This window comes from Oncorhynchus gorbuscha, linkage group LG03 (assembly GCF_021184085.1).
Source record: "Oncorhynchus gorbuscha isolate QuinsamMale2020 ecotype Even-year linkage group LG03, OgorEven_v1.0, whole genome shotgun sequence".
In the NCBI taxonomy this organism is placed as follows: Eukaryota; Metazoa; Chordata; class Actinopteri; order Salmoniformes; family Salmonidae; genus Oncorhynchus; species Oncorhynchus gorbuscha.
The window spans coordinates 61,080,629-61,092,657 of NC_060175.1; the positions used below are offsets into that span (position 1 = coordinate 61,080,629).

General features: G+C 44.2%; 1 protein-coding gene across 15 annotated transcripts in view; it reads right to left on the reverse strand.

Annotated features, from left to right (window-relative positions):
* Positions 1-260: 260 nt before the first annotated feature.
* LOC124031661 (membrane-associated guanylate kinase, WW and PDZ domain-containing protein 1-like) overlaps positions 261-12,029 on the reverse strand; it is a 156,209-nt gene continuing 144,440 nt past the window's right edge. For 11 of the 15 annotated variants that reach the window (XM_046343178.1, XM_046343179.1, XM_046343181.1 and 8 more), the window contains 6 exons: positions 8,366-8,569; positions 6,602-6,689; positions 6,392-6,455; positions 5,639-5,782; positions 5,342-5,480; positions 261-3,217 (listed from right to left, as the gene is read on the reverse strand). In XM_046343178.1, the coding sequence (XP_046199134.1) occupies positions 2,082-3,217; positions 5,342-5,480; positions 5,639-5,782; positions 6,392-6,455; positions 6,602-6,689; positions 8,366-8,569 (1,775 nt within the window). In that variant the 3' untranslated portion in view covers positions 261-2,081. Of the gene's footprint in view, positions 3,218-4,059; positions 4,152-5,341; positions 5,481-5,638; positions 5,783-6,391; positions 6,456-6,601; positions 6,690-8,365; positions 8,570-12,029 lie in introns of all 15 variants that reach the window. The other 4 variants (XM_046343185.1, XM_046343183.1, XM_046343184.1 and 1 more) reach the window with 2 other exon arrangements.

The following is a 12,029-nucleotide window of genomic DNA, read 5'->3' on the forward strand; positions in this document are numbered from 1 at the left end:
AATTCCGGTCGATTTCTCAGCCAAACGTGAAGAACAAACGGGAGCTATTTCGCCTACAAAAATGATATTTTTGGAGAAAAGGAACATTTGCTATCTAACTGGGAGTCTCCTGAGTGAAAACATCCGAAGTTCTTCAAAGGTAAATGATTTAATTTGATTACTTTTCTTATTTTCGTGAAAATGTTGCCTGCTGGCAGCAGAGCCGAGCATAGCATTATGCCATGATAAACGTACACAAATTCTTGTCTAGCGTTGGCTGTAAAGCATATTTTGAAAATCTGAGATGACAGTGTGATTAACAAAAGGCCAAGCTGTGTCTCAATATATTTCATTTGTGATTTTCATGAATAGGAAGATTTATGTCCGCTGCGTTATGCTAATTCGTTTAAGGCTGATTACGCTCCCAAATGATTACGCTCCCAGATCCGGGTTTGAGAGTCACAAGAATTATTAAGTGAAAGAAATATTATAGAAAATAAAAACGGAATAATTTTGAATAACATTTTACCAACTCTTAGGGTAACATAGCTCCATTATTTTTGTCAAAATTGCTCAAGCTCAGTAAATGTGGATGGGAATCATAGGTGGAAAGCAATATTCAAACTTTGTCTGTGATTTGAAATATTTAAGTCAGGACTAAGACTGGATCACTCAACACCTCCTGAAAAGCCATTCTGGTGTGTCTAGCACTAATTACCTCAGAAGACTACGGCTGACTTTTCTCAGACTTTTGACTTGTGGTTTGCTCCTTTCATATATTTTTTGGGATCCTGACAACCCCATTTCCTGTCAGTGACAAGAATACCCATTACATGATGCTGCCACCACAATACTTGAAAATACAGAGGATCAACAACATTGCATTCACTCCACATTAGTGGCCTGTATGATGAAGTGAAAAGAAGGAAACCTGTGTTAAAACATCCACACCAGGCCTCCCAGGTGGCGCAGTGGTTAAGGGTGCTGTACTGCAGCGCTAGCTGTGCCATCAGAGACTCTGGATACCACGAAAAAGGGGTAAAGAATTCAACAACAAAAAACATCCACACCAAATCATCAATTATGTTTGCAACAAGGCTGTTAAATAATACTGCAAGACAAAATAGCAAATACATTCACTTTTTGGACTAAATAAAAAACTGCTGATTTGAATCAAATCTATTGCAACACAGAGGAAAACTCTCTATATTTTCGATTATTGTGGTGGCAGCATCATGTTATGGGTAGGCTGGCAGGGGCAGGGATTGGGGAGTTTGTCAGGATAAAAAAAGCCCAGGTAAAAACCTGCCGTAGTTTTCTGAAAGCCTAACCCTGGGACAGAGTTTAATTTGTCAGCGGGACATTTACACACGGGACATTTACACACATTTTAATACCAAAGACCCGCTAGGAGGGCTTCCGAAGAGGTGTAAAGTGTGAGTTTTCCAGTCTCTGTGCTGACTTAAATTTGCTTGAAAATCCGAAACAAGCCTGAAATATTGCTGGCCATCAATGATTCCCAACCACATTTACTGAGCTTGAGCAATTTTGACAAAAACAATGGATATACGTTGTGCTAAGAGTCATGGAATCAATAACACTTTTTTGGAGGGGGGGGGTGTTCTATAATTTTTCTTTCACTTTGAAAATGTGGAGTAGGTTTTGTAATTGTTCTACCAATCTAATTTAATAAATGTTTTGATTACATTTCGAGGCAGCAAAATGAGAAGACTGTGCAAGCGGTGTGTAGACTTTCACCAGCGACTGTATGTGTTCCCTCTGAGGTTCCAAACAGAGATGCCCAAAAAAGCTAAATCGCCATTTGTGATGTGATAGGCACATACACATACCTTCACTACATTATTAACAACTGCCGTAATGCTCAAAATAATGTGAACAGAAGCAAAACATACAGTACGAACAAAAAAAAGATTGTACTCCTGCTGTGGTATGAATCCCTGTCCCGGATCACATGTAGTCAAATCAATGAATCAATCAACCAGGCGATTGGAAGTAAATCTCCTCAGAAGTCCAAGTCCAGTGTATGTACTGTGGCCTACACAAGTTGAGGGGTGAGAGGCCAGGGTCCAGGCTCTGTCCACTCAGATGCTGAGGTCCTTGGGGCTCTCTTTGTAAAGCCTTCTCATAGGCACGGGGTACTGGTTCTGGGCGCGACCTCCTCCGTTGTTGTGTCCTGCTGCGTTGTTGTGTCCTGCTGTATTGTTGTGTCCTGCTGTGTTGTTGTGTCCTGCTGCGTTGTTGCAGTGTCCTGCTGCGTTGTAGCCTGTGTGGTTGTGAGTGGAGGCATTGTTCTTCAGTGTACTGCAGTAGTTCAGCTCCTCCCTGCTATAGCTGCTGTCTGGAGACGAATCTCTCTCTGATCTGTACCGTCTCACTGGCGTTCCGTTCATCCCATACCTCTCCTCCCTCGTCTCAATCGGCGAGTCCCTCAGGAGGTTTCCGTTCTTCAGACTGCCTCTGTCAGGAGTCCACCCCCTGGAAAGAGACAGGGAGGAAGCCCTTTTGTTCAGGCGCTCTGGGGTGGTGGCCTCTAAGTAGGCTTGGCCCGGGGTCTGTGGTTCCCTCAGGAGCCTGCGGTTGTAGAGTGGTTGTTCAGGAGTAGCCGCATGACTGAGGAAACCTCCATCCTCGTTCTCCTTTTCGGGTGTGCGGTCTCGGTGGGCTCGCTCGACCCTGCGGTCCATGGACTTGGACCGCCGTCGGTCAGGGGAGGCTTTATGTTTACGGGTGGGCGAACGGTCGAGGGAGCCGCGGCGTGGTCGACTGTACCTCGGGTCTAGAGTACTGCTACTAGCGGAGAGCTCCCACTCTCGTTCTGTAGCTGCCGCTGCAGCTGCAGCCTTCTTCCTAGAGCTGTCCTTACGCAGAGTCTTTAATAGTTTTGAGATGCCGCTCTCTGACTCTGACTTGTTGACTTTGCGTCCCCGGCTCTTCTTATTGTTGCCGCCGCTGTTTTCAGGGTAGTGTTGGCTGGGGGTGGTATGGCTGTGATTGTTGTTCCAGGTGTGATGGTGGTGGGGGTTAAAGTGCCGGCCCTGGTGCTCCATCCTGTCCCTGTCTCGGTCCTGCGCAGCATCCTTGTGGCGTGATGGTTTGTGAAGGTCTTGTGGATAACTTGACTCTGATGAGGTGTGATATCGGCAGTTTGGTGGCAGGGTTCTCACTTCCGGAGAGTTTTGTGCCCCGGGTGTGGGAGAGTGCCCGTCATGGCTGGAGTCTGTATGAAAACCAAGGAAGAACATGAGAGACATTCTCAGACTGGATGGAGTTTAAACTAACTAAATAATATAAGCTTGGTAGCTAAGACAATTCTCACAAATTAATTGTATCAATACAGATACAAGCAATACAGATATTGGTATTTAGTCAATACAGATATTTTTATGGAAACCATGTACTGCCATGCACTTCCATAAACAGTGACTTGTTTGCAAATTGGGACAATAAATATACTGGGGAAAAAGGGTGGTATTAAATATTCAAATTTGTACACAAATGACTTACTTTGATCCTCAAAACTAAATTACATCAAAGTAAACAATTGCTACAGTATATTTTCAATGGGAGCATTGGGTTGCTACATGTAAGTGCAAAACATTGCAAGTGGAGGGTTGGTGTTATCAATGACACAACAAGCAGCTATGACGTTAAAATAAAAATAATTTAAAAAGTCGATTATCATCGTTTGGGAATGGGAACTGCAGAAAAACAAAGAGCCTGAGAGAGGAGAAAACAAAAAACTGGAGACTATTCTGCCCATGAGTCTGCCCAATTAGTGGTTGTTATGGTAGCAGCAGGAGGCGAGCAGTGACATGAATCCTTCCAGAGGCGGGAGGAGGAGAAGCAGTGCATTCAGTGTGAATGGGTTCACATGGGTCATGAAAGCACAGTGCAGGTTGAGGAGTGAGCCAGGCCACACAGAACCAAACACATACCCAGGGAGGTGCAGGTAGTGGGAGAGGAGGAAATGGTAGGGGGAGATGGGTTAAGTAGGTGAGAGATGTTGGGGTGGAGGGTAAACAGTTAGGAGGGTGGGTTGGAACAGACTTGGCTACAAACCGTGGTCTGATTTTGGCCCATTAGGTAGAAACAGGGCTCTCCCATCTTGTCATTTCTCATAGTAGCAACAGCGAGATGAGGAGCCATCATCGCTGGAGGGAGGAGGAAGAACCCAGAGAAAAGAAGACAGCAAAAAAAATAAACAAAAATAGAGACAACAGAGGGCTTAGATCCTCAATAGAGAAAAGAAAAATAAATGTAGTTGGTTCAGTTGACAAGTTTTTCTGTCAGGCACAGAAAAGGAAAACCTATGAAATTGATAGCTGAGTGGGATCCTTTGACCTTCTCGGCAGAAATAAGGAGAAACAATCCCAGATTAGGAGTGAGCAGAACATACATTATTTGGACATTAACAAGACTTGATTTATACAGGAAGAGGAACATTACATACTATGGCCAATGAAGGTTGTGAGTTTCATTGTCCTTGGTATCCACGTCACCAGTGAACTATCCTGGTCCAAACCTACCAAGACAGTTGTGAAGAGGGCACAACCACATCTTTTCCCCCTCAGAAGAGGCATGGGTCCCCAGATCCTGAAAAAGTTCTACAGCTGCACCATCGAGAGCATCCCGACCGGTTGCATCACTACCTGGTCTGGCAACTGCTCTGCATCTGACCGTAAGGCACTACAGAGGGTAATGTGTATGGCCCAGTACATCACTGGGGCCAAGCTTCCTGACATCCAGGAACTATATACTAGGCAGTGTCTGAGGAAGGCCCAAAGAACTGTCAAAGACTCCAGTCAAGTCATAGACTGTTCTCTCTCCTACCGCATGTCAAGCGATACCGGAGCACCAAGTCTAGGACCAAAAGGCTCCTTTAACAGCTTTTACCCCCAAGCTGAACAATTAATCAAATGGCCACCCAAACTATTTACATATATGCATTGTCACTTTACAAATGACCTCAACTAACCTGTACCCCCACACATTGACTCGGTACCGGTACCCCTTATATATAGCCTCATTATTATTATGTAAATATCTTGTGTTACTTTTTGATTACATTTCTTTTTCTTTAGTTTATTTATTAAATATTTTCTTAACTCAATTTCTTGAACTGCATTGATGGTTAAGGGCTTGTAAAGTAAGCATTTCACGGTAATGTTGTATTCGGCGCGTGTGACAAATAAAATTGGATTTGATTTGCTCACAGCAACAAGAAAATGCAGACTACAGTGTCTGTCCTGTGTGTGGGGCCTTTAGTGTTAGTTAGTAGTCAGAATAAGTAGTGTTAGTCATAGTATGGAGGGAACCTGTATCACATCACATCTCCACACACCATATTCAGGTACAGATCCATCACCCCTCTTGAGGACCAGGTGTGCCCTCCGGCCACCATTCTTGATCAGCTCGATGGCCCGTGCGTGCTTCATGTTCTTTGTGCTCTCGCCGTTGATCTCCAGGATCTCATCTCCCACCTTTGTGTGCAGAGAGAGAGGAGGGAGGAGATTTATTGAGACAACCAGATAATTGATCCCAGGCGAGCTGAACTGTCTATTTGACAGAAATATTAGAATCCAAGTACAACAGAGTGACAGGCCTCCAATTGATGATATGATTTTTTCATGGAGCATACCCTCATCTTGCCATTCCTGCCAGCCGCCCCGTCCTCAGCCAGCCTCAACACATATAGGTCCATGTTGTACTCCCGTCCTCCTCTCAGGCTGAACCCAAAGCCTTTACTGTCCCGCTCCAGATCCACAGAGTAGAACTCGGCATCCTGAGAGAGTGAGAGACAGAAAGAAAGAAAAGTACATATTTACAGAGCAGATGTGCAAATACCCACAGCTAATGGGCCAACAGGGGTGTCATGAAGTGAGTACTAAATTCAGGACTAATCAAGTCACATCCAGCAAAAACTCACATAATAATATAAGCCATTTAGCAGATACTTTTATCCAAAGTAACTTACAGTCATGCGTGCATACATTTTGACATATGGGAGGTCCCAGGAATTGAAACCACAACCCCGTCGTTACAAGCACCATGCTCTACCAACAGAGCTACAAAGGACCACACAAAATGAACAGGAGGTACAATACCCTGGAACCAATGAATAAGTATTGCTGCCTGTGCAGAGCACGAAGAAAGGGCACTGCAATGGCTGGACACAGGCTTACTGCACTCATCAAAAGTTTGGCTGTGGTACTGTCACTCTTCCGTCCTCTTTTATTGATTATCGGATTCATTGATTGATTGCTTTGAATGAAAATAGTTATCTCAGATTGAAGATTGAAGTGTGTTCTTGTGAAGTAATGAATTACTGATGGCTTCCTTCTTTGGTGATTGATTGAAACAGACTGATAGAACATGTCTGTCTTTACAGTACCTGTGAGGGCTGAGCTTGTGTTGGAGGAGGTGGAGGAGGAGCCTGTTTCGACTTTGAGTTGTTCCTGGAAAATGTAATCATTCATATGAACACACAGATATGAAAATAAATAATATTCATATAGAATTTATCTTTCATGCAATTGATCATATTATACATTTGATTTAATCAAAAGCCTGTTTATTGATTGAGATCTTCATGGAAACTAACCGAGGCTCCGTGGCAGTTTGGGGTGTGTGCGTGGTGGTGATGGTGGCAATCTTCTCAGCGTTGGTCAACAGAGACGCGTTGGAGGACTCTGTGGAAATACAGTAGAGGATTGTGGGTAGAGGTCATAACCTCTAATCTATGAGTAATACATGGATTTTGGTAAGATGGCTTCTATCTTAGAGAAAAAAACAAATGTGTCTGCTGTTAGATGCTCTAAAATCGCTATTCTGCTAAACAATGTGTTTTCTTGGTCAGGATTGCTGTCTTTGACAACACATTTCCATACAAGAGTTTTGCTCTCCAGAAAACACAGTCTTTACCTCAAGGCTGCTCTGTTCAACCTGATGGTAAATTGCCTACAATGTTGTCATCTACAATTTTGCTCACCGACACAGACAACACCAGTTCCACTCTACACAGGAACATCAAATCAAAACAAATCTCTGCTTCCATCGTTCTGTTTTTCTTTAAATTCCAGGGGTAATTGTCCTTCCTTTCTTGCAGCACCACAAGTCACAACACGGCAGTCCACATTAGTCATCATAGACATTGGTTACTTATAGATGGAATGGGGTTCTGCCTGAAGTTAGCAAGACCCCCAGCCTGACTCATTCATCCCTCTCTCCCTTGCTACCCTGACAGCCTTCCCCCATGATCACAAAGCTGTCTGGGGACACAACCTGAACGGTTCAACAACAAATATCTCCACAAAAATTACACAGCCTAGTTGGGGAAGGTTGTGGCTGCATGGGTTCTATCTGGAGTTGTTCTACCATGAGAGAAAACAGTAGGCTATAAATAGATGCTATCATTGTGGTCGTTAAAACAAACTGCCATGCTTTATTTAATGACTGGTTTTGTTTTTTCTCCTCCTTTGTATGTGTGTGCGCCTGGCTCTCCTCCCATCTTAATGAAGTTACATTTTACCAGCTTTTCTGGAGAGCCCTTTAGAGGCAGAGCAGCAAATCTAGCGCGCGCGTGCACACACACACACACACACACACACACACACACACACACACACACACACACACACACACACACACACACACACACACACACACACACACACACACACACACACACACACACACACACACACACACACACACACCTCATTGGTCCACAAGTCTCTCAGCCAATGACAGGCCATTCTAGGCGCTGGCTGCATTGTTGTTCTGGGACATGGCACAACTCAACACATTCCTACTCATGGGGATAGAGCCAATTTCCTGTCACAGCCTGTTCCTGCCAAAACCAGTATTACGTATGCATTTCCTGCCACCTTGTTCCATCCAGACTGAGGAGATTAACACTGACAGGAAACAGTGATTACACAGAAAACACATTTCACTGAGTTGATAATCTCTTCATTTCAAAATAGCAGCTATTACCAAACTGGGAGACCGCAGTACATCCAAATGACATTATCAGTCTGCCTATCATACACTGTACAATCAACACACACATACTTATCAGCTTGCCCTCCCCAAATTCTAACCTTAACCATGAAAGGGGGGAAAGGTAAAACTGACTAGAGATACATATCTAGTGGCATAACCTCCCTACTCATTCACATTCCCAACCCTCTCCCAGTTTGAAGCTAGGGCAAGGAGCATGGCCTCTCATAGCGCTAGATAGCTCCCCAGGTTGATAGAAAGTGCTTCTGCCAGCGCAGAGCAGTGATGCCCATTGACTCCCACTAGAACTATGAATAAGTCACCTCCCTACTGCATTATAAAACAGAATGCCTCAAAGTCTTACCATCACCAGGAATGATCCTCAGAGAGACTGTGTTCCCGGCCTCCTTGATCAGGTTGACGATGTCCGAGTGGGACTTGTTGGTAATGGAGCAGCCGTTGACAGACAAGATGCGGTCGCCCACCTTCAGCTTCCCACAGCGGTCCGCAGGGCTCCCCTCGATGATGCGCCCTATTTTGTGGGGCATGGCCACACATGCATTTCCAGCTTTGATGTTAATGTGTAGTGTTTGTGTTTGTGTGATTTGGTTATTGATTATGCAATTTGATTATGAGAAAGGAAAGAGAAGGAAAAAGAGAGAGAAAAGAAGGCAAATAGTTAAAAACTTCCTAGGGCTAGGGGGCAGTATTTTGGAAGTTCGGATGACTGGCGTGCCCAAAGTAAACTGCCTGTTACTCAGGCCCAGAAGCTAGGATATGCATGTAGTTGGTAGCATAGGATAGAAAACACCCTGAAGTTTGAATGTATGTGAGTATAACAGAACTGATATGGCAGGCGAAAACCCATGGAGAATCCATCCAGAATTTTTGGTTGTTGTGACCACCCATTGAAATGCCTATCTATGGGAAAATCAAAGGAAATCCTCGCAGATTGCAGTTCCTATTGCTTCCACTAGATGTCAACAGTCTTTAGAAAGGGTTTCAGGCTTGTTCTTTGAAAAATGAGCTCGAATTTGTAGTTTTTCAAGGTGGCTCTCATTTTGATTGTAGTGTTGTGGTGCGCGTGGATGAAGGCGTGCACTTCGTTATTTATCTCCGGTATTGAACACACTACTCTCCGTCTTAAATTTGATTTGTTTATTTACATATTAGGGTACCTGAGGATTGATTAGAAACATTGTTCGACTTTGTAATACCTCTGCTAGTTTGGAAAATGTTTTTAATGCTTTTATACGCAGGGCGCTGTCCTCAGATAATCGCGTGGTATGCCTTTGCCGTAAAGCCTTTTTAAAATCTGACCAAAGGGCTGAATTAACATGAAGTTAAGCTTTTAAATTATGTATGACACTTGTATTTTCATGAATGTTTAATGTTATGATTTTGAATTTCGCGCTCTGCAATTTCGCCGGATGTTATCAAGGTGGGGTCGCTAGCGGCATGTCTAGCCCAAAGAGGTTTTTAAATCATCCAAATCACCATAGGCCATTCACCCAGAGAGGACCACCCAAGAACCAGCCAACCGTGGCACTGGAAACTTGGTGCAATCACGGAGTATGCATCCGGATCACAGCTTACATCCCTAGTGGTGGACAGACTTATAATGTGTGGTCATTAAGGAATTCATGGGCTCTGTTTTTCTCTCTGCTGTCATCCTCTGCTCCCCTGATGCATTAATCATTGGGACTTAAATCACCTGGAACTGGTCAGGGCCCTTTGTGGCCCCTGCTCAGCAGGCTATCAATGACCTTGACATGGCCTTACAACTGTCTTCCCCTTCCCCTCAGCACCAGGGACCACTGGGGAGAATGCAGCCTTTGCCACAGCGTAGTGGTTAGATGCTGGACGTGTCATTTGGTTTCTGACCCTTGGAACGGCTCAGAGAACGAGATGTATTGCTAAAGAGTGAAATCTCAGGCTTCCCACCTATGTCAAGAGAGAATGCACACTTTATCAGAGAGGCTACAGATAGAGACATGCTAGCATTGCATGGGACTGTTTGCATACTGCGTGCTACACAAGCAAAGTAATACACGCTGAGTGACAGCGTTCAATGTAGCACATCTTGTTTACAGAGCAGCTCTGAACAGACTCTAGGGAGCTTTCTCGCCCCTCCCTCCCTCCCTCCCTCCCTCCCTCCCTCCTTCCCTCCCTCCCACATCCATATTTATCACATCACCTTGTGCGTCAAGCTCCCCTCCCTTCTTCTTGATTAAAAACTGCCCTTGTGTCCTGCCACTCTATCCAAATAATGAGATATGGGACATTACTGGGTGTGACAAAAACCCAGGATTTAATACCCTTTCTGCTGATCACAACACCAGCGCATAGCAGCTCACAATGGTGGGATGGGCTGGAGGGAGAAAAGGGGTTTGCATAGTATGATGTATGGGAGAGGGATACAGCCAGTGCAAAGCTCTTTGTCCGTCACAATACCCAAACATCTATGGCCCTCTCAGGCAAAAGAAGAATCCATAGATTGATCACAAATGGATGGAGGTGCACTATTTAATATTAATAATATCAATATTTACTTTCATGTCTCTCTCTATGTTGGACCTCCACTGGCGGTCGGGGAGATCTGGTAGAGAAGCATCTCCATCAGCACATTAATTCATCCCATCCCCACAATGAGACAGGAAGAAACTCTCAAATGATACCCACATAGGGCTCTGGTCTGGTCAGAAGCAGTGCACTACATGGGGAACATAGAGGTCTGGCAAGAAGTAGTGCACTGCATGGAGAATATATGGTATAATTTGAGACACAACCAGAGACAGTTGAGACAGAAGTGTCACTGAGTCTGAGGATCCAGCTGCAGACAGTGCAGATGAGCACATTCAGGTCGCTCATAAAGAAAGACATCAAGTCAGTGGGATATCTCCTGCTTGTATAAATGATACGTAAACAACCTCTACTTCTACTTTCTATTTTATGTGGCTTCAACTATAGCTCAGAGGATCAATGGAACTGGGTCCATTGCACTGCACAGTAGCTAACAAAACATTAATTTTGAATTGAAGTAATATATACAGTACCAGTCAAAAGTTTGGACAACTACTCATTCAAAGGTTTTTCTATATTTGTATTCACTACTATTCTACAATGTCAAAAATAATACATCAAAACTATGAAATAACACATCGTGGAATCATGTAGTTACCAAAAAAGTGTTAAACAAATATATTTTGCGAAGATGAACCGTTCACCTACTCTGCGTCTCACAAAGACACGGCGGTTAGAACCAAAAATCTCACATCAAAGGACAGATTTTCACTGGTATAATTGGTCGTGTTTCTTGGCCAAAGCAAGTCTCTTCTTCTTATTGATGTCCTTTAGTAGTGGCTTCTTTGCAGCAATTCGACCACGAAGGCCTGATTAAAGCAGTCTCCTTTGAACAGTTGATGTTGAGATGTGTCTGTTACTTGATCTCTGTGAAGCATTTATTTGGGCTGCAATTTCTGAGGCTGGTAACTGTAATGAACTTATCCTCTGCAGCAGAGGTGACTCTAGGTCTTCCTTTCCTGTGACAGTCCTCACTATTTCATAGTGTTGATGTCTTCACTATTATTCTACAATGTATAACATAGTAAAAATAAAGAAAAACCCTTGAATGAGTAGGTGTGTCCAAACTTTTGACTGGTACTGTACATGTACTGTAAGTAGGGGTAAAGTGACTATGCATAGATAATAAACAGAGTAGCAGCATATGTGAAGGAATGTGATTGTGTGTGTGTGTGTGTGTGTGTGTGTGTGTGTGTGTGTGTGTGTGTGTGTGTGTGTGTGTGTGTGTGTGTGTGTGTGTGTGTGTGTGTGTGTGTGTGTGTGTGTGTGTGTGTGTGTGTGTGTGGGGTTAGAGTCCAGTGCGTGGCCCTGCAGTCATGGGTGAACAGGGAGTACAGGAGGGGACTAAGGACACACCCCTGACAGCCCCCAGTGTTGTTGTCAGCGTGGCGGATGTGTTGTTGCCCCAGGATCCAGAGGGAGATGTTAAGTCCCAGGGTCTTTAG